This window comes from Sebastes fasciatus, chromosome 16 (genome assembly GCF_043250625.1).
Source record: "Sebastes fasciatus isolate fSebFas1 chromosome 16, fSebFas1.pri, whole genome shotgun sequence".
Taxonomy (NCBI): Eukaryota; Metazoa; Chordata; class Actinopteri; order Perciformes; family Sebastidae; genus Sebastes; species Sebastes fasciatus.
Window position 1 is genome coordinate 6,241,003 of NC_133810.1, and position 25,365 is coordinate 6,266,367.

At 41.7% G+C, this 25,365-nt stretch overlaps 1 protein-coding gene across 2 annotated transcripts in view; it reads right to left on the bottom strand.

Annotated features, from left to right (window-relative positions):
• The window catches only part of myo7ab (myosin VIIAb), a 35,762-nt gene that overhangs the window by 4,807 nt on the left and 5,590 nt on the right, over window positions 1-25,365 (bottom strand). Inside the window, exons 3-40 of one of the 2 annotated variants that reach the window (XM_074610596.1) lie at window positions 24,373-24,441; window positions 21,041-21,154; window positions 20,764-20,916; window positions 19,842-20,026; window positions 18,992-19,113; window positions 18,613-18,755; window positions 18,401-18,514; window positions 17,207-17,360; window positions 16,982-17,058; window positions 16,546-16,665; window positions 16,235-16,377; window positions 15,886-16,096; window positions 15,643-15,778; window positions 15,212-15,318; window positions 14,510-14,551; window positions 12,998-13,135; window positions 12,600-12,758; window positions 12,133-12,225; window positions 11,480-11,574; window positions 11,272-11,356; window positions 10,912-11,130; window positions 9,005-9,322; window positions 8,369-8,578; window positions 8,087-8,263; window positions 7,910-7,999; window positions 7,664-7,791; window positions 6,982-7,108; window positions 3,598-3,717; window positions 3,298-3,471; window positions 2,927-3,154; window positions 2,609-2,779; window positions 2,417-2,534; window positions 2,216-2,342; window positions 1,829-1,998; window positions 1,512-1,702; window positions 972-1,096; window positions 737-894; window positions 320-473 (exon numbers count right to left, since the gene is read on the bottom strand). In XM_074610596.1, the coding sequence (XP_074466697.1) occupies window positions 320-473; window positions 737-894; window positions 972-1,096; window positions 1,512-1,702; window positions 1,829-1,998; window positions 2,216-2,342; window positions 2,417-2,534; window positions 2,609-2,779; window positions 2,927-3,154; window positions 3,298-3,471; window positions 3,598-3,717; window positions 6,982-7,108; window positions 7,664-7,791; window positions 7,910-7,999; window positions 8,087-8,263; window positions 8,369-8,578; window positions 9,005-9,322; window positions 10,912-11,130; window positions 11,272-11,356; window positions 11,480-11,574; window positions 12,133-12,225; window positions 12,600-12,758; window positions 12,998-13,135; window positions 14,510-14,551; window positions 15,212-15,318; window positions 15,643-15,778; window positions 15,886-16,096; window positions 16,235-16,377; window positions 16,546-16,665; window positions 16,982-17,058; window positions 17,207-17,360; window positions 18,401-18,514; window positions 18,613-18,755; window positions 18,992-19,113; window positions 19,842-20,026; window positions 20,764-20,916; window positions 21,041-21,154; window positions 24,373-24,390 (5,414 nt within the window). In that variant the 5' untranslated portion in view covers window positions 24,391-24,441. The remainder of the gene's footprint in view (window positions 1-319; window positions 474-736; window positions 895-971; window positions 1,097-1,511; window positions 1,703-1,828; window positions 1,999-2,215; window positions 2,343-2,416; window positions 2,535-2,608; window positions 2,780-2,926; window positions 3,155-3,297; window positions 3,472-3,597; window positions 3,718-6,981; window positions 7,109-7,663; window positions 7,792-7,909; window positions 8,000-8,086; window positions 8,264-8,368; window positions 8,579-9,004; window positions 9,323-10,911; window positions 11,131-11,271; window positions 11,357-11,479; window positions 11,575-12,132; window positions 12,226-12,599; window positions 12,759-12,997; window positions 13,136-14,509; window positions 14,552-15,211; window positions 15,319-15,642; window positions 15,779-15,885; window positions 16,097-16,234; window positions 16,378-16,545; window positions 16,666-16,981; window positions 17,059-17,206; window positions 17,361-18,400; window positions 18,515-18,612; window positions 18,756-18,991; window positions 19,114-19,841; window positions 20,027-20,763; window positions 20,917-21,040; window positions 21,155-24,372; window positions 24,442-25,365) is intronic. The other variant, XM_074610597.1, reaches the window with a different exon arrangement.

The following is a 25,365-nucleotide window of genomic DNA, read 5'->3' on the forward strand; positions in this document are numbered from 1 at the left end:
TGCACACACAGACAGAACAACAAGGTAAGTCATGGTTGTGTAGAACGAGTTCTTATGACATCAAAAAGAGGTACTAAAACATAGTGCTGTAGTTAGTTAACCATTCCACCCCCTTTTTTTAGAGGAGTAGCTGTGGGAAACTGTGCAAGAAGCTGGACTGAAATTGCTTGAATTCCTTTGCATTTATGGGATGTTTTCTAATTAAAATAAATAAGATAAATGTAAGAAAAAACAAAACGTTGACCACCGTGTTGTTGAATATACTCCATCTCTGAAGTGTCTGTGTGTGAGTGTGTGTGCGTACGCTCCAGACACTTACTTGATGTGATTATCAGTCAGCTGTTTGAGAATCTGACAGAAGATCTCGTCTTTGAGCGGCTCGGCCTTCAGCGCTCCTTCAAAGATCAGATCGGTGAGCTCGTTGACAGAACGCACGCGTTTGGACGGGTAGTCGCCCATATACTTCATCACAGGTAGCGCCGAGGGTCAAGGACATCAACCATCAACACAACAACAGGAAGACGTCTCTGATTTTAGAACAGATAATCAATTGACAGGTACTGGAAATATGGTTGTCTGGGAATAATTTACTACAATAAATGAAACACACATTTTAAGGACATGGACATGACAAGAATTTAAGTTTTCTTAACTTTAAAATTTAGAGATTAAAGACAAATAAAAGACCCATATTTGATGCAAACATTTAACCCACACATCCTCCTCTAAAGGATATCTATGAAGGCCAGGCAGGCCTCCTGGGAGAGCTCGTCGTGGGCCAGGACTTTCTTCAGCAGAGGCTGTTTGAGAGGCTCCCTGGTGCAGCTCCACAGACGCTCCTTCCCCCGGCTCTTAGAGATCATCACCCTGCTCAGAGTGCTCTTAGGAGGCGGCCTGGAAACCATGCAGGAAGGGTTAGAAATGATGAAACTACACACTTTATATCGATAGTAACGGATCAGGAGACACACCTGAAGTAGTCGTAGGAGTACTCCTCCAGTGTGTAGGCCTTCGTTTTGTCCTCGATGTCAGAGACGTTGGTCTGGGACAAACTGATGGATTCTCGCCTCTGATCAGGAGTCATAGTCACGAGAGCCTGAGATGGAGAGGGGATGTAGGCAGGTTAACCATATTTTCAAACACCCCAAACCCGGACCGTTAAATGTACCGCACGTTCATGCACGACCACCTCCAGAGGAGGTCTCAGTACGGTTTGTTTCAGAGGGGTGTGAGTTCTTTTGTAGTGTTCACATATACGCAAAAAATGAATCGCTCTCTGAGTTCGTTTGAAGGGCTGGAAGGTGTCAGCTGGCAAGTTAACTAATTGGAAAAGTTATTTTTAAAATTTTGAGCTGACAATGTAGCCTGTGTGCAAACTTGTTTAACTGATTATAAAAGAAATGTTTCACAATAATGAATCAATGGAAATAGATTAAATAAAACTCTGCAGTTAACTCAATCAAGCTACATCCCACATGATAACAGCAAAAACCCTTTGCAACCCCACTCACCACTAAGTCATACTGCGGTCTGGTGATGGTCGGCAGGACGTAGACGCAGTCAGCAGGGAAGTCTCCTCTCTGTTTGGTCCTGTCGTTGATGCCGTGAGCCCAGCCAGAGTTCATCACTTGCTCTCCGTTGTGTTCGTCCAGGATGATCAGATCTCCCTTGGAGAAACTCAGGAAGGTGGAGTCTGCCCCGACTGCCAGATGAAGAATTTAAAGTAAATTTAAAAATATACACATGAAGTCCAGCAGCAGTTTTATCAATTATACACGATGCTCTTAAACACAATCAGCTTTCTTTTTGAACCATCGGTGAATCTCACCAGGGTTGGGACAGTCCAGCAGTCCCACCACATACTTGGACCTCTTCCTCAGACCCTCGAGGAAGGCGACCACCAGATCGCGGATGTCCTCTGCGTTGTTGGAGGTGAACGTGTACTCGTCTCCTTTGATGGTGGCCAAGGTAAAACTCTGGCCTTGGAGTTTACCCCCTCTGCAAGATGACATTTTACTTCAACTATTTTTCATGATGTATGAGAAAAAAAAATGTATAGTAGTTCTAAAAGGTGATTTGTGCAACTTCTTGTAGTACCACAAGTGAAAATATACATAATTTAGCCATAAATTAGACTGCAAATGACGTTATGGAGAATATCATTTTGACTATTTTTTTCCATCAGTGTTGCTTGGAGGACACGACCTTATCATACCTGCTACTGGACACAGCAGTGATCTCCGGGAACGAGAGCTCCAGAAGGACCTGCTCCTGTTCATCCACAAAGTAAACCCCCGTCCAGTTCACCGCCACGATCACGTCATTCTTGGGCAGACTGGGTCCTGCGTGGACAGATGTTGTCAGACGGTACAGATACCCACAGTAGTAAGACATATTTACAATAATGAATACCAACCTGAGAATTTGAAGGCCTCGTAGAAGCGCGAGAAGAGTAAAGGCCACTTTAAACGAGCAAAATCCACCACGTCCTCCTTCACCCTCTGTGAGTTCAGCCTCCTTTTAGTGTGTAATCCCTGCAGAGACCGTCGCTGTTAGTCACTGTCGCACTTCAAAAAGCCCGAAAGTGTCAAGTGTTGGTGACGGATACCTTTTTGTGGGCGTTGACGATGAGCTGAGTCCACTTATCTGCAGTCTTAGTGGAGGTGATCTCTCTGTCGGGGATGTAGGAGGGGATGAGGGTGAGCAGGCGGTCCAGGAGGATCTCAGAGCCGTAGTCCACGTAGTACTGCTGAGAGGCCAGCTCGGCCAGGTCCTCCTCCTTTTAGACAGACACAGGGCGAAAAGACGGTCATGAGAAGATGTACTGGTGATATGATCGCCAAAGATATTATGTGAAAGGTGATTCTCTCAGTTTGCTCAACACAATTATCAAACACCATGCAAAAGAAAGAAGATTGCTGCTCACCCTCTCACAGCGGTACTCTCCGAATTTCACCCCTCGGACGATCTGCTGGTAAATGAGGTTTGTGGCGACGTGGTCCTCCGCGGGGTTGTGCCAGGGGTTGAAGATCTCCTTCCTGAAGAACAGCCTCCAGGGAGCGTTCCTCTCCTGGGCGCCCTGCTCCTTGGCATACTGCTCACACTGGGAGACGGCGTCCATGACGTGGTCGCTGCCGCTGCCCAGTGATGACACCTGATCCAAAAGCAGAAACAGTGAAGTCAGCGTCTTTCAGATTTAAATATATAACCTCCATCGTATCAGACAGCACTGACTTTTAAAGAGAGGAATTACAGTGTATACACAAAATATATGCTAGTCTACTGTCTCAGTTTCACCTTGTCAAACAGGGCGATGTACAGCGAGAAGCCAAAGCGATCTCTCAGGTTGATCTTGTCCGCCAAAGCGTTGCAGAGCTCACTGGCGGTGGTGGCGGAGTCTGCCAGGAGTGTCTTGGTGGTGCCATCCATAAACGTTACTGGCAGCATGATGGGCTTCTTAGATTTGGTGGCCTGAGGGGCAAAAAAATAACAAAAGGTTCATTATTATGCCCCGCAAATGTCATAATTTTCAATGAAATTCTGGGCTTTCTATGGACATTTCAGGACCGGCAGATAGTGAGCATACAACTTCAGTACCTGTAACTCCAACCACGATGGCGGCTGGGTCCTCGTGCGGTTGACAAACGTCCTCCTCAACCTTTCCTCACAATATGGAGCGTAACCAGGGGGACCGTTGTTTAAAAATGTCCGTAAATACTGACAACAGAAGGAAAGAAAAACAAACAAATAGAGAGTATGAGAGAAAACCTTCATTAAATCACTGACGCTGAGTAAAATGAATGCTTGAAGCACAGAGATGAACAGATTTAATTAAATTAAATCAGAGATCTCAAGAACAGAGGAAAAGGTGGCACATGCCAAAGATATTTTAACGTATGTATTGTTGTATGTATAGTTGAGATTGCTGACTTTTTAACATCTTTCTGCCTCTTAAAGTATTGTATTTACCTTTCTACAGTTTTACACGTGGAAGACAATGATGTGCGATGGTGGCTTGTTGGATTTCCACTGTAACAGTATTAGCCTTTGTGCTAGTAGTGAAGAAAAGCCAATGCATCAGCTTGAACCAATGACAGTGAGACTTCTGGAGGAGCTACCTCAAATATCGCAATTTTTGGGTCTGGCTGTATTGTTTTATCAAAGATATATGAAAAGGTTTCAAAGTTACAAAAGTCCAAAACATGTGATAAAGGGTGGCTTTGTCTTGATGGCAACGGGAGCAAGTTGGGTCCGTTCCTGGGAACATCTTTGCGAGTTTGCTTTTTGAGAAGTGGAGTCTGTGAATTATCTTAAATTCTAATAATCCATGTCTTATACAGATGGATGGTGAATGGATCCATTCAATTGCAAACCGCCAAACTTTATCTGAAAAATCAGCTCCAAAGTCTTTACCCCATTGTTCCCTGAGATGGTTCAGTGAAGGCGATGCCACCCTTTGAATTTCACTGAACAATCTAGATATCTGACCACAATCTAAAGATTCCTCAATCCAAACATCTATTGGGCGAGATGGGAAGACTAGACACTAGGTATGTCATGTTCTCTAACAATGTGCTCAAAAGACATTAAGTTATCGTTTTGAAAAAGATCCCTTATACACCGTAGCCCCTTCCTGAACCGTAGCTGTAGGTTACCAGAGTTGTCGCCTGGAGATAAAACCCTGACTGATCGGGATGAATTATAGACAGACTATGACTTTTTTTCATGACATTTTTCAACATTTTATAAATGATTATTTTCTCACACACTATGAAAGTTTTTTAACGTTAATATGGTCATTCGTATAACTGGATGTATGTTTGATTCTGGAAGCATTATTTCCTGTCTATAGGCAGAAGTTCTTGTGATATTCTCCTGGCAGCTCGGATGATGATACTATGACTTTTTTTTCGGTCGATTTTTCGACATACTATGCTATGACTTTTTCATGAAATTTTTCGACATACAATATATATACTATATATACTATGACTTTTTTTCACGAAATTTTTCGACATAATATGACTTTTTTTTCGGTCGATTTTTCAACTTTCTTTCATGACCATTTTTCGTCATGAAAGATACTCTGACTTTTTGTCATGACATCTTTCGACATTACTTTTTTGGAATTTTTTTTTTACATTATGACTTTTGAAATAGCTCAGGTTGGTAGATATCTGGTTGGAATATTGGCGGTTGTGAGTTTGATCCTTATATGACACAATGAGTTTTGAGCTCTTACTTCAAATAAAGAAGTCAAATACAAAACGAAACAATACATCAACATATCTGGTGAGATAGCTCAGTGTGGTAGATAACTGGACGGAATACCTAGTTGGAATACTGGAGGTTGTAGGTTCCATCCTTATTTGGCACGATGAGTTTTGAGGTCTTACTTCAAATAAAGAAGTCAAATACAATAGCAAACACAGCATCAGTGTATCTGCTCAGATAGCTCAGTGTGGTAGATAACTGGTCGTAGTATCCGGTTGGAGTACTGGAGGTTGTGTGTTTGATCCTTATATGACACAATGGGTTTTGAGGTCTTACTTCAAATAAAGAAGTCAAATACAAAAAGAAACAATACATCAACATATCTGGTGAGATAGCTCAGTGTGGTAGATAACTGGACGGAATACCTAGTTGGAATACTGGAGGTTGTAGGTTCCATCCTTATTTGGCACGATGAGTTTTGAGGTCTTACTTCAAATAAAGAAGTCAAATACAATAGCAAACACAGCATCAGTGTATCTGCTCAGTGCGGTAGATAACTGGTCGTAGTATCCGGTTGGAGGTTGTGGGTTCGAACCTTATGTGACACAGTCTGTTTTCAGGTCTAACTTCTAATGACGAAGTCAAATATACGAAGAGAACAGTCCTCACTGTGTGTGGCGTTGGTGGCTGGGTTGCTGAGTTCCTGGATCGGGCTGCGGCAGAGCGGGGTTCAATCCCTACCCTCATCAGTGTCCGGTGCCCGACAGTGGAGTGAGACGAGCGTCTCCTCCCAGGGTTTACCAGAGATACAACTGGGGGGTTATGCATCAGTACCTGGTAGTGTATACTGTATGATATATAACCCTTTCTCTATTTTTCAAATATGTGTTCAATGTTTTGCAACTGAATTTGGAAATTTGGTTTTACTGTCTGTTGTTCAAGATGTCAAGCAAATTTTTAAAAAGTAAAGGGTTTATCTAGGGTTATAGATTATATAAGGGTTAGGGTTACATATATCATACAGACTTCATGGGTGAAGCATATAATGACATGACTTATTAATATTATTTAATATATATACTGATGCATAACCCCCCAGTTGTATCTCTGGTAAACCCTGGGAGGAGACACTCGTCTCACTCCACTGTCAGGCACCGGACACTGATGAGGGTAGGGATTGAACCCCGCTCTGCCGCAGCCCGATCCAGGAACTCAGCAACCCAGCCACCAACGCCACACGCAGTGAGGACTGTTCTCTTCGTATATTTGACTTCGTCATTAGAAGTTAGACCTGAAAACAGACTGTGTCACATAAGGATCGAACCCACAACCTCCAGTATTCCAACCGGATACTACGACCAGTTATCTACCGCACTGAGCTATCTGAGCAGATACACTGATGTGGTGTTTGCTATTGTATTTGACTTCTTTATTTGAAGTAAGACCTCAAAACTCATCGTGTCAAATAAGGATGGAACCTACAACCTCCAGTATTCCAAGTAGGTATTCCGTCCAGTTATCTACCACACTGAGCTATCTCACCAGATATGTTGATGTATTGTTTCTTTCTACCATTCAGTCTTCATTTCCTGAATGTTTTCATCAATAATTACAAACATATAAATTTCTTGGCAGAGAATAGACATTGAATCCCACAAAAGGCAACGTCGGGTCAAAACTAACTACTCAGGAAGTCACTGCAGTATTTGAAAGCTGCAGTTTCATTGGTTGGCAGTCCCATGTGAAGTGAGTTAGAGGTTTTCTTACTTTGACGAACTTCTCGGAGGGGGCGAAGCAGCCGACGCAGAGCGACAGCAGGATCCAACCTCGGGCGTGGCTGCTCTTGGACGGATTCTGAGTGAGCTGTTTGCAGATCTGACAGTAGATCTCATCCCTGAGTCAGAAAAACAGACGAGCAACAGCTGAACTAAACCAGATCCAAAGAACAGTGTAAAATGGAAATATAAATGTAAATGTAGTGCTGTAATGAATTAGTTGATTCAGAGCTAAATTGAGTATTATGCTGGTTAAAATCGCCACGAAAATCTGTATAAATAAGCGTGTTGGAGAGCTACAGCGGCCGACAGGAAAACGTGAATGTCCCTCTATGGAGCCATTTGGAGCAGAGCCAGTGTGTAGAGTGTGTGTACGTGGGAAGTGAGTAGTGAAGCACAAGAGAGAGAGCGGCGGCGATGGGAACGAGTAACGTTATCGACTCTACTTAATATTATATTCCATTTCTGCCAATAGATCCCCTTAAAATGCTATACACTGGTCCTTTCAAAGGAGTACTCCGCCGATTTAACATTGCCTTTTTATACTCACGATGGAAAGTATTTTTAGAAAGTATTAAAAAAGCATCCACGACTCCCTCACACTAGTCTGGATTTGGTGATGATCTTAAAATGAAGTTAAGATACTAAAAGTGCCGTTGCTTGCAGCAGGTCACCTGAGGGCGGGCCGTAAGATGCCGTTGCCGATGATGAAGTGAAGTTTCTCCAGGTTGGAGGTGGGTCGGTCCTCCAGCATGCTGTTCCCCTGGAGGCCGTAGTCCACCTCCGTCAACCGCCTGGTCACCTGCCGCCAAACAAAAACATTGAAGGCTGGATCAATAAAAAGCATGATTCAAATAATGGTAAATGGGAAATACAGAACCGGGAAAAACACATCCTCTAAACAGCAAATTCAATCTCACCTCCTCAGTGATCTTGGTTTTCCTCTTCAGGGTGAGCGACACCAGTTTATGTCTGACGCTGTTCCTCTTCTGGCTGTCGATGGAGCTGTTCTGTACACACAAACACGGAGTGATGATGACACTTTGTATGTTGACCTGACCATCAGTAACAGTTTGACCCCTTCAGCATCATCTCACCTCTCCTTCCACCTGCAGCTCCTGCAGCTCCCTCTTGTAGGTCCTCTTGCCGAGTGTTTCGTAGATCTTGGTCATGACGGGAATCTTTTCGCTGCCGTCATTAATGACCATCTGACATTTGGGCTCCTGTAAGTCTCCCATGAACCTCAACGTGGTGATCCACACCGCTAACGCAGCCTGGAGGACACAACAGGATGTTTAAATCAGCAGTGAGGTGAATGAATCTTCTCTCTGAATAACTAAGTGGATGGCCGAGAAGTGACGAGGGTTTTCTGTTCTCACCAGCTGGTCTCCTTCGTCCTCGTGAAAAAGCAGAGGTTGTTTCAGTGGTCGTCTGATGTAGGTGGGAGTGGAAACACCCTGGAAGTAGGTGGCGGAAAATTTGGAGAACTTGTACTCGGACAAATCCTCATCTTCCTCGTCGGGTAACGGCGGAGCTTCATTCATCATCTCCTCTTGAGCATCCTCGCCACGAGGGGTTTTCTCCAAGTCCTGAGTTGAAGGGAAACACACACAGATTAGAGCATCTTATTTTACATGGAATTATTCCGTCACACTGGACTTCTGTTGCACATTACTGGTGCACCACCTCATTCCCACTACAATCCTCTTGTTTGTGAGTGTGTGTGTGTATATATATATATATAAAATTACTATCTACTTATCGTACGATATATGGACATGACTTCGATCATTATTACGTTACTTACTTGCATTATTATGCTATTATATTATCATTATATCAGTGGCATAAAATGGTCTTGAAATGAAAAAAATATTGTTTATCTCAAATATTTCTGGGACGACATATTTGAGATACGACATCCAACAAAAGTAGTTATCCAGTACAAAAATTGGCAGTAGGAAGTACACTCAGTCAGACATTTTCATTGGACTACAAAAACCACAACCACATACCTCAAAACCAGCTGGAGCCTGTCCGTCCTGGTTGGGAAGCGGCCCGGTGCTCCCAAGGAAGCCAAACATGCGGTCGACCATGTCCGAGTGATCCACGGGCTGCTCCTTCTCCCTCTCCATCTGCTCCAGCAGCTCCTTCTTCCTCCTCCCCTCCTCCTTCTCCTCCCGCTCCCTCTCCTCCTGCTGCTGGGTCAGTTGGATGAGCCTCTCCTGGTGTTTCCTCTCCGCCTCCACCTTGGCCCGCCGAGCCGTCATCTGGTACCGCAGCTGCTCCTCCTCGGCCAGGCGCTGGCGCTCGGCTTCCAGGCGATGCTGCAGCTGTGAGGGGAGCAAACAGAGGCAGGTTGGGTGTTATCAGCATTTCTTTCTGTTAGACTACTTGTCTGTTTAAAACTAGAGCAGAGGAACTGAAGGGAAACGTTACAGGCGTAAACAGATAACTAGCTGAACGCATCCTATATACGCATAATATAACGTAGGTTATTTAAACTTATCTTCTTCCTTGTCGGGTCACTGGAGCTGCAGACCTGCTCAGGAGTATTATTTGATAGTTCTCCGAAAGCTATTTATGTCTTATCACAAACTGAGATTAAACAAACATTTACAAAACAAGTAATTTATTCAACATTGTCTTTCACAACAGGAAAAGAGAAAGAAATGTGCAACAATGGCAGATAGAAAACATAAAAAGCTCAAACATTTCCATATTACACAAACAGACAACACGCAACCAGGTTTAAACAAACTAATTTAAAAAATAATGTATAAAAGAAGGTTTTACGGTGACATTCGTAAAGGCCAGGATCACATGAGAGACTTTTCTTAACATGACTAGGAGGCACTGTGTTTAAAGGCCTCAGCATGCGTCAAACAAAGTGCTTTTCAGATCGTCTGACCAGCTCTTGTAACTTTCCAAAACACACAATCTGACATTAATGCTCGCTTTGCGCAGTGATTTGTGCAGAGATGTGAAAGTAGGCAGGGTCTGAACTTCAACTTCACACATCTACATGTATTTCTTTGACCTTTGGACAGAGTCAGGCTAACGGTTTTCCCCTGCTTCCAGTGTTGATACTAAGCTAAGCTAAACTAAGGTAAGTTTCAGATGTACCGTACGGACATGAGAGTGGTGTCGAACCTTCTCATGTAAAGGCCTTTACACACCTGGGGCATGACGAATAAATGACACGAAAATTGCGAATTACTCGCCTGCAAATATTTTGCATCAAAATTATTCATATCGGCGACAGTGATGCAAATTTCCGACAGTTGCAACACTTTTCTAATAAAAGATTTGAATAGATTTTCAGGCAGAGGACCAACTAACAGGATCCTATTGACACAGAGCAGCTATTCTACACAGGGAATCGCAGACTTTGAAATATTGCTCTCAGAGCTTTTTCACTTTGACTCGGCACTGATCTACTGTGTGCACGAATCCCTCCAGATTATCTCAAATGACTTTATAGACGTCACTATTTTTGTGGACATTATTTATCATATTCTGTATGTTCTCTTTGGCCCAGATGCCAAACAAACATGAGCCAGTCCTCTCCCTCTTATGTTAACCTGTCGTTTACCTGTGTCCATCTCAACAAATGCCCACACAGGCAGCCTGTGTTTTGGTTCACTTGGAAATGGTCCGAGACCACCTCTCGTAAGCGGTTGTTTTGGTCCGCACAAGAGTGCGATTATTGTGTTCACGGCTGCCCAAACGGACTAAATGTTGGCTTGCGAAAGCACCGTAATATTAAAGTAACAAAAATACAGTTTCTTTTAGCCCAATCAAATTTGTGACACATCACAATTTCTTCCCCCCGTGTTATTCCTCAACACCAGCGGCCCTCTCTTTTTGGCACGTCAGCAACATGATATATGTAGCAGTAGTAAACATAATCACTATTTACCTCTGCCCTGAGCCTCTGGCAGAGGCGTCTGGCTATCATGCCCCTGGTGTAGGCCTGAAGGGTCAACACGGCACGAAGACGCCGCCAAAATGTCTGCCGGATGAGGAAGCCGCGGCAACGGGCTTGGATGTGAGTAATACGGAGGCGGGTCGTCCGGTAGCTTTTGTAGTGCTTCCTCGACCTGTAGACGGCCTGGAGGCGCAGGAAGCCCGACTGCATCTGAAGGAGAAGAATGAGTTTTAACGGTGGAGAGGACGTTAGTGTGACTTCTAAAGCAAATATAAGAGCAAAAACATCTTAAAGAATATTTTAACCAATGAAAAACTACAAATCTACACACTGAAAGTGTAAAGGACTCACAATTTGGTATTTCTTCCTGCATTGATAACCTCTCCACACCTTCTGGATAAACATCACAGCGCTCCTCAGTCTGAGGAAGTGTTTCCTACGACAGAAGAGGAGACAGAGAGTAGATTTTAACCAGGACATAAAAGAACTGGATCCTGAATCCCTCCTTTAGAGCTGAACCGGAAATGGAGTATCGAGGTTCAACTATCAAGTCCTTCACCTCACTATGAGTCCACGCACAGCCTTCTGGATGAGGATGACCTTGTCAGTGATGCCCTTGTCCCTCTCGATCTCCAGCTGCATGTCGTGGTGGTCCTGACAAGAAACAAGCAGAGACAAATAAAGAAGAGGGACAACACAGCCTCATGGACCTACAGTCCCATTTGATTACTTACAAATTTGTTTGGTGATATACACCACTGAAGCACAATATGAACTGACGCGGTGAGGGTCTTAAAGGGATAGTTTGGGTGTTTCTCAGTGGGGTTGTATGAGGTACTTCTCCATAGTCAGTGTATCTACAGTATCTACTGCAGTATCTACTGCATCTACAGTAGATGGAGTTTGGAGAAACAGACAGGAGTACCAGCACGGGAGCAAAGGAATGTACAGTTCCCTGTCAGAAAGGGTTGTCTGATGGCAAGGTAAAGTGGTGAAAATATTCTAAATATAAAGTACACTTAAACTGATATCGATGTTTTTAGGTGTCTAACATCTGTGTTGCTGCTGCCCCCGTCCACAGCACTACATTGCTTTGCTCCCGTGCTGGTACTCCTGCCTGTTTCACCAAACTAGGTGCGTGTCGACTGTCATTTACTGTAGGTAGATACGGATTCAGAGTCAAGAACTTTTACACACACACACAAAAACAACCTTTAGGAAGATCTTCGTCTTTCCGATCCGCCAGTCATCGAGTGTCCCCAGCCGGGCCCAGACGATCTTCTGACTCGTCCCTCGTAGGTCTTCCTGATAGGATAGAGAACAATGTAAAAGTGACGTCTCCTGGACCAGTTAAGACTGTTTTAAAGACTTTGACGTAGGACAATCAGATACTACATGCCAGGCTAGCAGCCAGCAGCGAGACTGCTTCCAGTCTTTATGCTAAGCTAAGCTGACCACAACCTGACTGTAATGATCCCAATGCTTTCACCAACACAAATAAACTTCCAATTCAACCAATTTATATTGAGGTGTCAGAAATCTAAGTAGAAAAATGTGTCTGTGTAGTTTGGGTGACCCTTTAATAATGTTACTGGCAGCCCCTTTAAACAGGTTTAATCAGGACTGAAGAGGACGACAGAAACAGGATTGTAACAGATGGCGGTGGTTGTGTTGTTGACCTGTTTGTGAGCAGGTTTGACGCCAGGCATGAGGACCCGGTAACGGTCCACAAACTCGCCAAAGGTGTATCGGATGGGATAGCCGGCCCGCCGTATCCTGATGGTCTCCATCATGCCGGAGTATCGCAGCTGACGAACGCACAGCTCTCTGTCAAATAACTGGAAAAAAAACAGACAGAGAAACAAACAGATGTTTAAAGAACATCAAAACTTAAAAGGACATAGTGACATTTTACAAAAGCTGAAGTAAAAAGAAGCTTATTGTATCCAGAAAATGTAATTAGGTTAACCTGTACAGGTGTTTATACTATGTCACTCTTAAAGGAACAGTTTGTTTTGTACGTCTTGTATTTAGTGAAGGATATGCAGGAATTCCAACACATAAAAATTGGTCTCACCAAAGGTTTTTTGAACTCGTTGGGTTTTACACAGCGAACGAAGAACGGCTGACACACGCTGAGCGTCCTCATCAGCATCTCCAGGGAACGTTTGAACTGACTGCTCAGAGTCGGAGAGCGCTTCCTCGTCTCAGCACCCTGAAAACACAAACAGTAGAAATACATAAAACTACATTTCACCAACCCAGATGAACAAGTGTCTACAGCCAGATACAGGAAATTAACACAATGTCAGCATTATGTTTTATAAAATAACACAGCATAAGTAGGGATGCACCGATACCGATAACGGATCAGATATCGGGCCGATATTGACTCAAATAGCTGGATCTGATAGCGGTGACAATTGGGCCGATATATTCTATTAAATTCTATTTTTATATACTACATACATTATTTACTGGCATTTTAATTCCTGTTTAAGTTTTGAGCAATTTGTCGCTGCATTAAATGTATTATTTATTTTATTATTACTAATAATGTATTTATTTGTTACATTTTGTTTTATAAAGTTAGGAAAGCAATGTTTAAGTCAAGCCTGATGTTGCCTTACACATAACAGAATGACCCCAGTCTCTTCCACACAGTGAGGCATACAGCTTATTAATTAAACACTGGTATCGGATCTGTTCTCGGTATCGGTCGATACCTAAAGCCAAGGTATCACTATCGGGACTGGCTTTTCTTTTATTGTAAATTTATGACTTTAATCTCGGAAATTCTAAGTTTTTTCTCAGAATATTACCCCCCTCCCCCCGGCTCCGTAATTATTATACATTTTTCTTTTTTTTTACCTACAATGGCCTGAATACACGTCATTTTTTCATGCGCAGATGAACATTTTTGTGCATCTTACATATTAATGTAGGAGTAATTGCACTGTAAATTGAGCATCTTTCAATAAAACTAATATTTACAAAAAGAAAAGGTTGAATATTTAAAGTGACTAAGAGAAACAGAGTTCCTGAAAAACAGAATCAATCAGAAATCTCTATGAAGGGGTGCCTTAGTTTAAAAAAAGTTTTGCTGCTTTAGAGAAAATCAGGATTTCATTTTTATGTGCCATTTTGTTAATGGTTTGCAACATATGGATAAACACGAGACACATTTTAAACACAGAATGGAAACACGGGGTGCACACACACGTTATCACCACTGAACACAACAGACGAATGAAACAGGAAACAACAAAATCTCTGACAGCTGTCTTCACTGTAATTCCTCTCAGGGAAGCCAAACAGAAAACGTGATTAGACTTTCTGTTTCAAAAAGCCCCTCAGGTCTCTGGAAGTTTTTCAAATTGTCTTGTCAAAAAGCAATAATTGCTTTGACAGATGGATGAGGACTGAGAAGTGCGTGTGTCAGAGAGTTTGCTGGTTAATTTCTCATTAACTTAATTCAAATAAACACTTTGTTTCCCTCTGGCTTCTGCTACAACAACCTGCACACCTGTAGGATAAGAAGAAGAGCTTAAAGAAGGAGGAGGAGGGGAAGTCATGGGTTGTTGCATACCTTCGGAGGAGGGGTGCTGGGCTGCTGATAGCCACACAGAAACTGATGTGAGAGGAGAAGAGACAGCAGAATGAGAGCAGGAGGTGTGCCATTAGTTAAAAGTCAACACCGTGAGGAGAAAACGCTAAAGGGAGGCAAGACATTATCACTTAAAGACATCTTTAAAGTCATAACAAAAGTAAAAAAAAGGAGATGAAAAATATTAGTCCACCATTACAAGTATTAAAGGGATAGTTTGTGTGTTCTGAAGAATATTTTCACCAGTGTACCTTGCCGTGAGACAGCTACACAGTCTATGTTTCCAACGGGGAACTGAAGCCGTTATCGATGCTCTCGCCAAAGCAACCAGACGTCATTTTAAAAATAGTAATTTTACCTCTCAGAACACAGGAGTTGCTGGTCTACCGCTGCCTCGATCGGTTAGTATGTTTGAATTATTGGTTATTTGGTTAGTTTGGATTCATCAAAGTCACACACAGCAACTCCCGTGTTCTGCGAGGTAAAATTACAGTTTTTTTAATGGAGTCTGGTGGCTTTAAAGAGAGCATACATGGATATGACTTCAGTTCCCCGACGGAAAGGGCTGGCCCCCATGCTGGTACTCCTGTCTGTTTCTACAAACTCCCAACACTCCCAACACCCAAACTATCCCTTTAAAACAAGCAAAACATAGTGGGTGTTACAGTATTTTGTTGGTCTCACCATGGCCACGTCAGCCTGGAAGATCTGCTTGATGAACTTGTTCTTGGAAGAGTGGACGAGCTGGATGATGTCGGTGTGGAGGCTGTCTCGGTTTTTCTCCAGGAAGCCTGGAGGAAGGACGGAGAGAGAAAAACTGTAAAGTCACTTTGGGTCCAAAACAAGAAGAAAAAAATAAAAATAAAAAGATATATAGTTGAATTTTACATCTGGTCCAGTTTGTGTACACATTTGCTTTTCACAAACAAATAAATATCTATCTATATCTATAAAATATAATTATGACAAATCAAAAACACGCAGGTAACTTCTCTCTCTTCTGTCTGAGCAAATTGCAGCATAAAACCTCACAAACAAGAGAGGAGCGAGAGAAGAAGGAGCATAGAAAAAAGCATGAAAACGCGCGGCGGCAAAATGGATGAAACAGAACGCACCTCTGGTCTCGTAGTTCACCACTCCAGCAAAGTGTTGGATACCAAACTGGGTTGCGTAGCAGTTTTTAGGAGGGATGTAGTTGTAGTTGAGCTTGTGCTGTGAGTTGAGCTTGTACAGCATCGTAGCATCAGTTCCCTGACAAAAGACAAAGAACATCAACTATCAAGACTTCTCTTCAAATGATCTTGTAAAAGGCCCATCATAGAATCTATGAACTGGTGTAAATCTCTCTTGTATTGCACCTTAGGGAACTTGCTCTCTTCATCAATGAGGGAGATGATGTTCATGGGTTTGTTGGCGATCATGTCCAGAGCGTCCTGGTTGTCTGTGAACTCGATGTGCTGCCAGCTGATGTCCTCCAGGTTGTACTCCTCCTGCTCCAGTTTGAAGACGTGGCGAACAAAGAACTGCTGCAGGTTCTCATTGGCAAAGTTGATGCACAGCTGTTCGAAACTACAGCGAGGACAAATCAGACGGGAGTACGCCGGGAGTAAGAGGTGTGAAAGTACAGTATAAACACTGTTTGAAGAAACAAAAGATTTTTCTATGGACTTGACAAACTTTCTAATCAAACGACCGAGTATAAATCACCTGTTGACGATGAAGTTCTCAAAACCGAAGATGTCCAGCAACCCGATCGACCTGCGCATGATGTTACTCTCGCAGGATGGCTGTCGGAATATGGCGGCATTGATTTTATCCACAATCCAGACAAACAGACGTCCGTAGATTCCCTGAAAGTTAAACCACAGGAGGTCAGCAAAAACTAATATTTCAGCTGCTGCTTAACTCTTCTTTAAAGCTATTTTCTCAATCAGCTTCGTACTGTGAGTGATGGGGTCCTACATGGAAGGGTTTTGGTTGTTTCAGATCAGATATTTCTGTATTTAAAAGATGGGTACCTTGACGAAGGCGTCCCTGACATCCAGGCCTTGTTCCACACTGAGAGGAGTGACGACACTTTCACCACGTGTGATCAGGGTTCTTGTGGTCAAACACACCATCACGTCCTTCGGCTCCACCTACAGAGGTGCACAACAAGCAACGTTAGACAATGAGCGACTCCAATTTTTTAAATTTTAATAGAGTTTAGTTTACTTACAATGGATTCATATTCCCTAGCTTCTTACCTTTCAAAGGAGACCAGATATATGCATATACTGTCTTATGGTTGCGGAGCTAGTCCTGATTCATTTTGGGTAGTTATTCTAGGCGTTTTTTTACTAGAGGTGTAGAGATATTGCTGGATTTTAAGTGGGTGATTACTGTTTCTGATAACAATTTGGTTTTCCATTCACCAGACCAATGTGGAGGATTGTAGTACACACACATACACACCTCCATGAGTGCAGCAGCAGTAATGAGGTCCGGAGATCTCACCACCACACAGGCGTCCAGGTTGTCGTACGTACGAGCTGAGGAAAACCAAAACGATCACTGTTTCCCTCCACAGACACAATATTAGAAACAACTCTTAATATTAAACGATCCAGTACATCATCGCCATCACTACTCTGACACTGTCAACAAGAACGGGAAGTGTAAGTATGCCGTTCGTCGTACCTTCGAAGCCCAGGTTGCCCATGTGCAGGATGGCCGCCAGCAGCTTGGAAATCTCCCAGTTCTCCGTCTCAGTGAACATGAGGACCTTCATGGCCGACACGATGCTGGAGTAATCTCTCAGGTCGTCTCGACCGTCACACGCTGTACATTTACCCTGGAAGGTAGGTAGGAAGACACAGAGAGCTTTATTGTTATTCTTATTAGACAAACAAGTGGAGAGGCTCCAGGGTTTGTAAGTTGTCTCTGTTTGGAAAGCTGCTGTATAACCAAAATATACACTTTATAATAAAGCATAAATCTCACCCAATGTAGAGCTGAAACAATTACTCGCTTAATCATATATTGATTAATTAATTGACAGAAAATCAATCTGCAATGCTTTTTTTAATGATTAGTTGATTGTCTATGATTTGTTATTGTTGTTATTTTTGAGCAAACTTGGCAAAAGGTGCAAAATGACAAGAGACAAAAAACAACCCCAAAGAGACACAAAACTACACAGTGACACAAAATGACCACAAAGGCAACTGCAAAGAGACACAAAATAACTCCAAAGACACAAAATAACTCCAAAGAGACACAAAACGACCACAAAGAGACACAAAACAACTACAAAGAGACACTAACTGACTACAGAGAGATACAAACTGACTACAGAGACACAAAACGACTACAAAGAGACACAAAACGACTACAAAGAGACACAAAATGACTACAGAGAGACACAAAACGACTACAAAGAGACACAAAATGACTACAGAGACACAAAACGACTACAAAGAGACACTAACTGACTACAAAGAGACACAAAATGACTACAGAGAGACACAAAACGACTACAAAGAGACACAAAATGACTACAGAGACACAAAACGACTACAAAGAGACACAAAATGACTACAAAAAAGATGCTAAACAACTACAAAGTCTGTCTGTCTTGATCCTATGTAGGAGAGGTGGTGGAGCCTTTTTGCATGTCTGTGCTCCATTGATCTCACAATAAGTCCATGAGAAAGACATGTTGTAACCTCAACATGCTAATATTGGCTTGGATAAAGGTCAGTTTTATGTGTATTTGTCAAAATATCATACAACATTGGAGGTGGATGTTAACAGATCTAGATCTCAGCTTTAATAAAAGCTCAATAATATCAGTCAGTACACAGACGGTCTCTCACACAGCCATAGACTCACCATGGTGAGGTAGGAGTAGTCTGCGGCGAGGCCCAGACCCAGCTTGGCCTTCATCTCCGGCGCCATCCCCTTCAGCATGCAGTAAAACACATGGTAGTTCCTCTCATCTGGAGCCTGGAGGAGCAGAGGTGGGGGAGACAGTCAGAATCGTTAGGACTGTTACTACAATACTGACACTGAGGATGTGTTTAATCTAAAACTACGATTCTCACCTGTCGACACACACGGGACTTCTCCAGCAGGTACTGCTCTATCTTGGCTCCTTCAATGGCCCCTCGCTTGTTGAAGTGGATATCTATATACTTCCCAAAGCGACTGGAGTTGTCGTTACGAATGGTCTTGGCATTGCCAAAGGCTGAATGGATTGATTAAATCATACAATGAGTGAGGTGTAGACAGAACTGGGTCTGACAGTGTACTACTGTACTGATGTAGCTGGACTGTTTGAAGTAAAACTACAGATGACTGCGGGAGCAAAAATGGATTACATTTGACATCTGAGACTCAAAGTTCACTTTAAAATAATTACATCTACAAATCTATGATGCTAGATGGGCCATGTATATATTTGCGTGTAAAAACACTGCTGACCTTCGAGGATGGGCGTGGCCTCCAGGACTTGCTGCTCTATCCAGGAGTGTTGACCGCTGATGGCTGCGAGGAACTGCAGGATCAGCTTTGTGCTCTCCGTCTTCCCAGCTCCAGACTCACCGCTGTCACACACAGACAGGGACGTTACACACTCGTACATCACACAGACACAAAATCCCACTGTGTGTCCCGCTGTACATTATCACTTACTTAAATGTCCTTTTATAATCTGTTTATTTGCACTTTGTCTCGATGCTTTTAATGTTTTATGTAAAGCGCTTTGAATTGCCTTGTTGCTGAAATGTGCTATAAAAATAAACTTGCCTTGCCTTATTATTTACAGATAATATTATCCTGAAAAGACGATAAAGTTGAACATCAATGACAGAAAAAGGACAAAAAAATATATAAAATTCTCTATAAAGGAACCTAAAAAAAAAAATATATATATATATATATATATTTTTTTAATACTTTATTTTTCCCCCTTTTTTCTAGGTTGTTTTTGTGCAATTTACAGGTCATAATTACAATAGTTTATAAACCAATTTTTAAGTAGTTGAGCTCAGAAACAAATACAATAAGTACACTAGAAAAAACATCGACATTTAAAATTGAAATAAAATTAAAAAAAATAAATAGAATAAAATAAAAATAAATAAATAAACAAATTAATAATAATAATAATACAAAGAGAAAAAAAAGCAATAATAATAAACATATTTTAATGTGTTGGTGCAGCAATTTTTACATCAGTGGCTGTCAATAGTTTGCGTGCGGTTGTTTATGTTATTTAACTTGTTTATGAATGTCGTATATGCTTCACTTTCACTACGTTCAGTTCACACACCTGATGATGCAGCACTGGTCCTTGTTGTTCCGCTGCATGTTGAAGTAACAGTTGTCTGCGATGGCGAATATGTGCGGCGGCATTTCGCCGATCTTCCTGTTGGTGTAGAGGCGGATCTGGTCTGGAGTGTAGATGGGGAGCACCTGGTAGGGGTTGACTGCTATCAGGATTGAGCCCGTATACGTCTGCAAGGAACCCAAAAAACAGAAGAAGAATTTACCATCATGTATTTTAGAGACAGAATATCTCCTACTTTTACGCAACTTTACAAAACAATTACAGCTTTTGTTTCTCTGATTTGATTGGCAGAGAGAAATGACAAAACGTGAGCTTCAGGTCCTGACCGACGAGGTGCAGAAACATTCATCAAAACTTCAGGCGGGGTATTTACGCGTGACCGAGACAAACCATATTTGAGATTTAATTTCCCAGTCTGTCAGCATTGTTGGTGGTTTTAAACGCACAATGTCAGACTGTAAAATAATAATAATAATACTTTTTTTTTTATTTCTAAGGCACTTTTCAAGGTGAATAAATTAAACATACAATATTAAATAAATAAATAAATGGAGAGGGCAGAGAAGAGCACCGGCAGCTAATTACAAGATAAGGTCTCCAATTTGTTTTTCTTTTTGCACTTCCGAAGAAATCCCTGTTTCTATCCCCTTTTTAAGTAAACCTGTAGGACTCAGTCAAAGAGTGATGTGGGGACATTCTCTTTATTGCTTTATTTATAGCAACAAGTGAACTTCAGGTTACTGAAGGTAAACAGCTTAACCTGAATAAGAACTTCACTGGGCTGTGGCCAATTTCCACGTTACTCCCTCCAGGTAAAGTGAGGACAAAGAAGTTCTCTATATCTCTAAACATTTGTGTCCTCTTTAACAGCTGCAGTGGGTGTTAAAGATAAAGAGGTACTAACATAGATGACGTGTTCATTGTAGCGGATGAGAAGGTTGCGGAGGATGCCGGCTTCGTTGAGGTCGCCCAGACGGATCATGTCCTGCACGCCATGGATGGAGGTCGGGTGCATGGGCTTGATGTTGGTGGCGTTCTGAGGGGAAATCCAGTGTTCCTGCAAGAGAGAGCGGAGAGGGAATAGATGAGAGCAGTGGTTCACAACCTTTTTCTTTAAAGGTGCAGTGTGTATGATTGTGAACAAACAACCATCACATATCCATTCTGCTGTGTTGACTCACCCTCCCTTCATCATCCAGAACCTGGATCTGTCCAGAGTCGCAGAGTTTGACCACGGCTCCCACCGGGACGTCAAACTCTCGTCCCGTTTTAAGGTCCAGCCACACATAGTCCCCCTGGATTATTATAAAAATAACACAGCTCCGGTTACATACTGATTGACACAGAGTTTACATTAAAAATACAAGGGATGGTCTCTTGGTGCAAAGCAATAAATACAGTAGGAGAAAAATAAAAACAAATACAAAAGTCAAGAATCATAAATATAAAATAGATTTTCTTGTAAGCTGTTTTGGTGTTTAGCAATATGTGAATTGTCACTTTTTATAATGTTTTTGTATCAAGGGTAAATATACTTTTTTACTTTTTATTAAGGCTGTCAATCAATTAAAACAGTTAATCGCGATTAATCGCATTATTGTCCATGATTAATCGCAAATTAATCACACATTTTTTATCTGTTCAAAATGTACCTTAAAGGGAGATTTGTCAAGTATTTAACACTCTTATCAACATGGGAGTGGAATAATATGCTGTTTTATGCAAATGTATGTATATATTTATTATTGGGAATCAATTAACAACACAAAACAATGACAAATGTTGTCCGGAAACCCTCAAGGTACTGCATTTAGCATTAAAAATATATGCTCAAATCACGACATGGCAAACTGCAGCCCAACAGGCAAAAACAGTTGTCAGTGTATCTTGAGGTCAGAGGTCAAGGGACCCCTTTGAAAATGGCCATGCCAGCTTTTCCTCGCCAAAATTTAGCATAAGTTTGGAGCGTTATTTAACCTTCTGCTTTGTTCCTGTCATTATTTCATTATGTATGTTGAATGACTCAATATCAAAGTTGCACCACACACTATTCGTTCGACTGCCAACTCTCTGAATGGGAAGATTAAGTCTGAAAAAAGGCTTAAATGTGACCTCCCAGTATGGACGTGATATAACCCCCCGCCTGACCTCAGAGCTCCATATTGTTTAGGAAAGTCTAAATTTAGAGGGATTATTTCATCTATTAATCCAATTTGTTAATACTGTAGCAATTACTTCCAGATAACTCATAGATTATGTCCCTTTGAGAACCTATATACACATGCATGTGTATGTACATAATTCCCCTAAACTACTGAAAACGTTGTTTTAGCAACCAGAGGAGTCGCCCCCTGCTGGCTACTAGAAATAATGCAACTTTAAGACACTTCAGCATTGGCTTCACTTCTCAGAACCGCGGGTTGCCGTCTGGTGTCACACCATGACTTCAGTTCAATCCAATATATTGATTAAATGTGACATTTTCAATTCAACTACAGTCTGACTCTACTGTAGAGATGAAATTACTTTCTTGGCCAGATGAGGACAAACCTTTTGTTTAGATGCTAAGTAAAAGGACGGTGCTGACAAACACTGCAGCACACAGCTATCCGAGACCTTAAAGATGCTATTTTTGCTTCCATTTAACAACATCCAGATGTTTCACATCGAATGAGAATCGTAGCTGAGGATCTGAGCTGAGACTGAACCAGAGCAGCGTGCCTGAGTCATGAGTCGGGATGTAAAAAGGCACCAGGAACTAGTTATTGAAGAGAAAGTATTGATGGCCTGATATGTGGTAGATGTGACTGACTGACAGAAGAGACGTGCTGCTATATTTAGTGTGCTAGGACTCGGGAGTGCTACTGAAACAACAAGTGCATAAACAAAAGCATTTTTGATTCCATTTGTTATACTTGTTTTTTTATTTTTAACCCCTCAAACCCACAGGCTAGTTAACTCCTAGTGTGGACTGCAAAAGTTTCCAAAGATAACGACATATATGTTGCACAAAATGACAGAAAAAAATGTATTCATCCATGTATCGCGATTCGTTTTTTTACTATTTTGAAATAGATTTTTTTAGTGCCAGAATCGATATATTTGCTTAATTTGAGTCTATACAGAGGTAGAAAGAAGTCACCGCTTTTATTGTTGTAGTCTGAGTAACGTGACGTCATATCCGTTCCATATCCTTCAACCAAAACAAACAGCAAGCGACCGCCGCAAGCCGAAACAAAAAAGTAGAAGACTTGAAACATTACTTAAAAAAGTGAAAATAAGAGAAGTTTAGGATGAGAATACAAAAATGTTCTTGCATGAGGTCAATTATTTCCAGAAAATAAAACAGGTTGCTGTTGAATTTGCTGTGAGCCCCACAAACCAGTTTATATTGTTTCAGATTAGCGGTAGAAATTTCAGAGACAGAAATCTCCAAATCTGGGCCACCAGTCCAAAAATATTCACTACTACTAAGTAACTAATAAGTGAGAATATATTAACTTTCTTTAGTCAGGTGAACTGGCCCTTTAACACACTGCATTTAAGCTTAACACCCTAATTAATCCATTCTATTCCCATTTGCTGTATCTGATTTTGCTGCTGCAACAATCTCATTTATTTATCATGCTCCATCTAATCTTTTACTGATATTATAATTACCTTCTGCTTATCTGGGTTTTAAGAACGGCTTTTCATGAACAGTGTCACCTACAAGGGTGATGTAGTGAATTTGGCAGCCCAGAAAGGAGAAACCTTCAAACAGTCAACACTCAGACACTTGAAACTGGCCATAAAACCTCCAAAACCCGCTCCATATGTAGTTCCTATGAAGCTTCTGTCAGTCTTTGGATTTCTGCACATGTAGTCAGAGCGATAATAAAGAGTTTGGAGGGTGATATCATCCTCCCAAAACCAAAAACACAACACTCAAAGTGTTAGGAAAGTTTGTTTATCTGCTCCAAATGTTAGCATGCCCAGCTAACTACTTACAGAAGTAACCTAGCGTTATTATTTCCAAAGAAAAGGAGCATGTTAGTAGCTAACTAGAATATTACGCAGGGTTACAAGTTGTGTCGCAAAGCCAAGATGCTGCTCTATCAGAGTTTAGTGTCCTGATTTGATTAACTACACTTCAGCAGCTCCAACCAAACTTGCATAAGATGGCGTTATGTTTGCCAAACTCATTAATATTTGATTATTCCTCATCCTTAAATCCTTTTCTCTTGTAAAAGTGAAGCATACTGTTTGATAAAACAAGAATTAAAGCACAGATCTAACCTTCGTGCTGCTCTTACAGGTATGTTTTTCTATAGTTAGCAGCCAAATCAACCAATGGTTGTGTTGGAACAAATTACATTTTATTTTTATTATACTGTTCTTTAGGACTATCAAGCCAGTAGTAGGCAGTTTTCAGTTTGCTAAATCTGATATAATCTGATAGCAACAATTGTCAATTTTTTCGTGTGAGATGAAAGCAGCTACTGAGCAGACATATATATCCAACATGACGTACCTGCTGCAGAATGACCATGGTTCAGCCTCGGGTTGATACCAGGACATCAGAAGTCACCATGTGTGGGCTCTGCAAAGGAGACAAATCAGAGGCATCATCAGACTGAAAGAACAAATTACTTCTACAGAATTAACCTCTTAAGCCCTTTAGGGTGCAGGAAGGTGTGGTTTGCCTAGAGACAGACATACCCAAAATAAATCAAGAATACCTCCACAACTACCAGGTCTATATGCATGATCCTGGTCTCTATGGATAGGTAAGACCTCAGAGAAGGTCTGCTCTGATTTAATAATTCATTAAAATTGATATATTGTCTGTTCCTGCATTTAAAATAGACACAAACATGGACCGCAGCTGACACTAAATCAGTAAACTGAAGTTATTTTTCAGTTTTTAAGTACACACTATGTTTACAACTACAAAACATGACCGTGTGAGGATTAAAAATTCTTCTCCTACTTTGCTTAGCTGGAAACAAAAAGGCCACACTGTGCATACGGTACTGCGCCTGCGTCATTGTGAACGAGGGCAACAAAGGAAAGACGGCTCAGTGGGGGAGAAAATGATTCAGCAGTCATAACTGTAACAAACTATGGCTCGTACTTAAGCGATGGGATTAGCCCCAGGAATCCAAGTAAGCCTTCAACAGCCCCCTCCAGACCCTTTAACCCGCCTAACCCCTCTTTCCTTAACTGGTCTCCCATGTCCTGCTGAAGCACATGGCTGATTATCTCTGCTCTAACACAGCTATGTCTAATATTCTAATATTACTCCATGGTATGAACTTAACACGTTTTTTTTGGCGGGTTTGTTCAGAGCCGGCCTTAAGTGATATAAGCAGTTGTTTAGGGCCTCTCTGGGGCTCTCAAATACTGATAAAACAGTCAGCTCAGAGACGGGTGAAATGGACAACTTAGGTGGGCTATGTCAGATATTTACTGTCCCAGGATTCTGCTGTAAAAAACAAAATCTAATTTTGCAGTTGTATTCGAC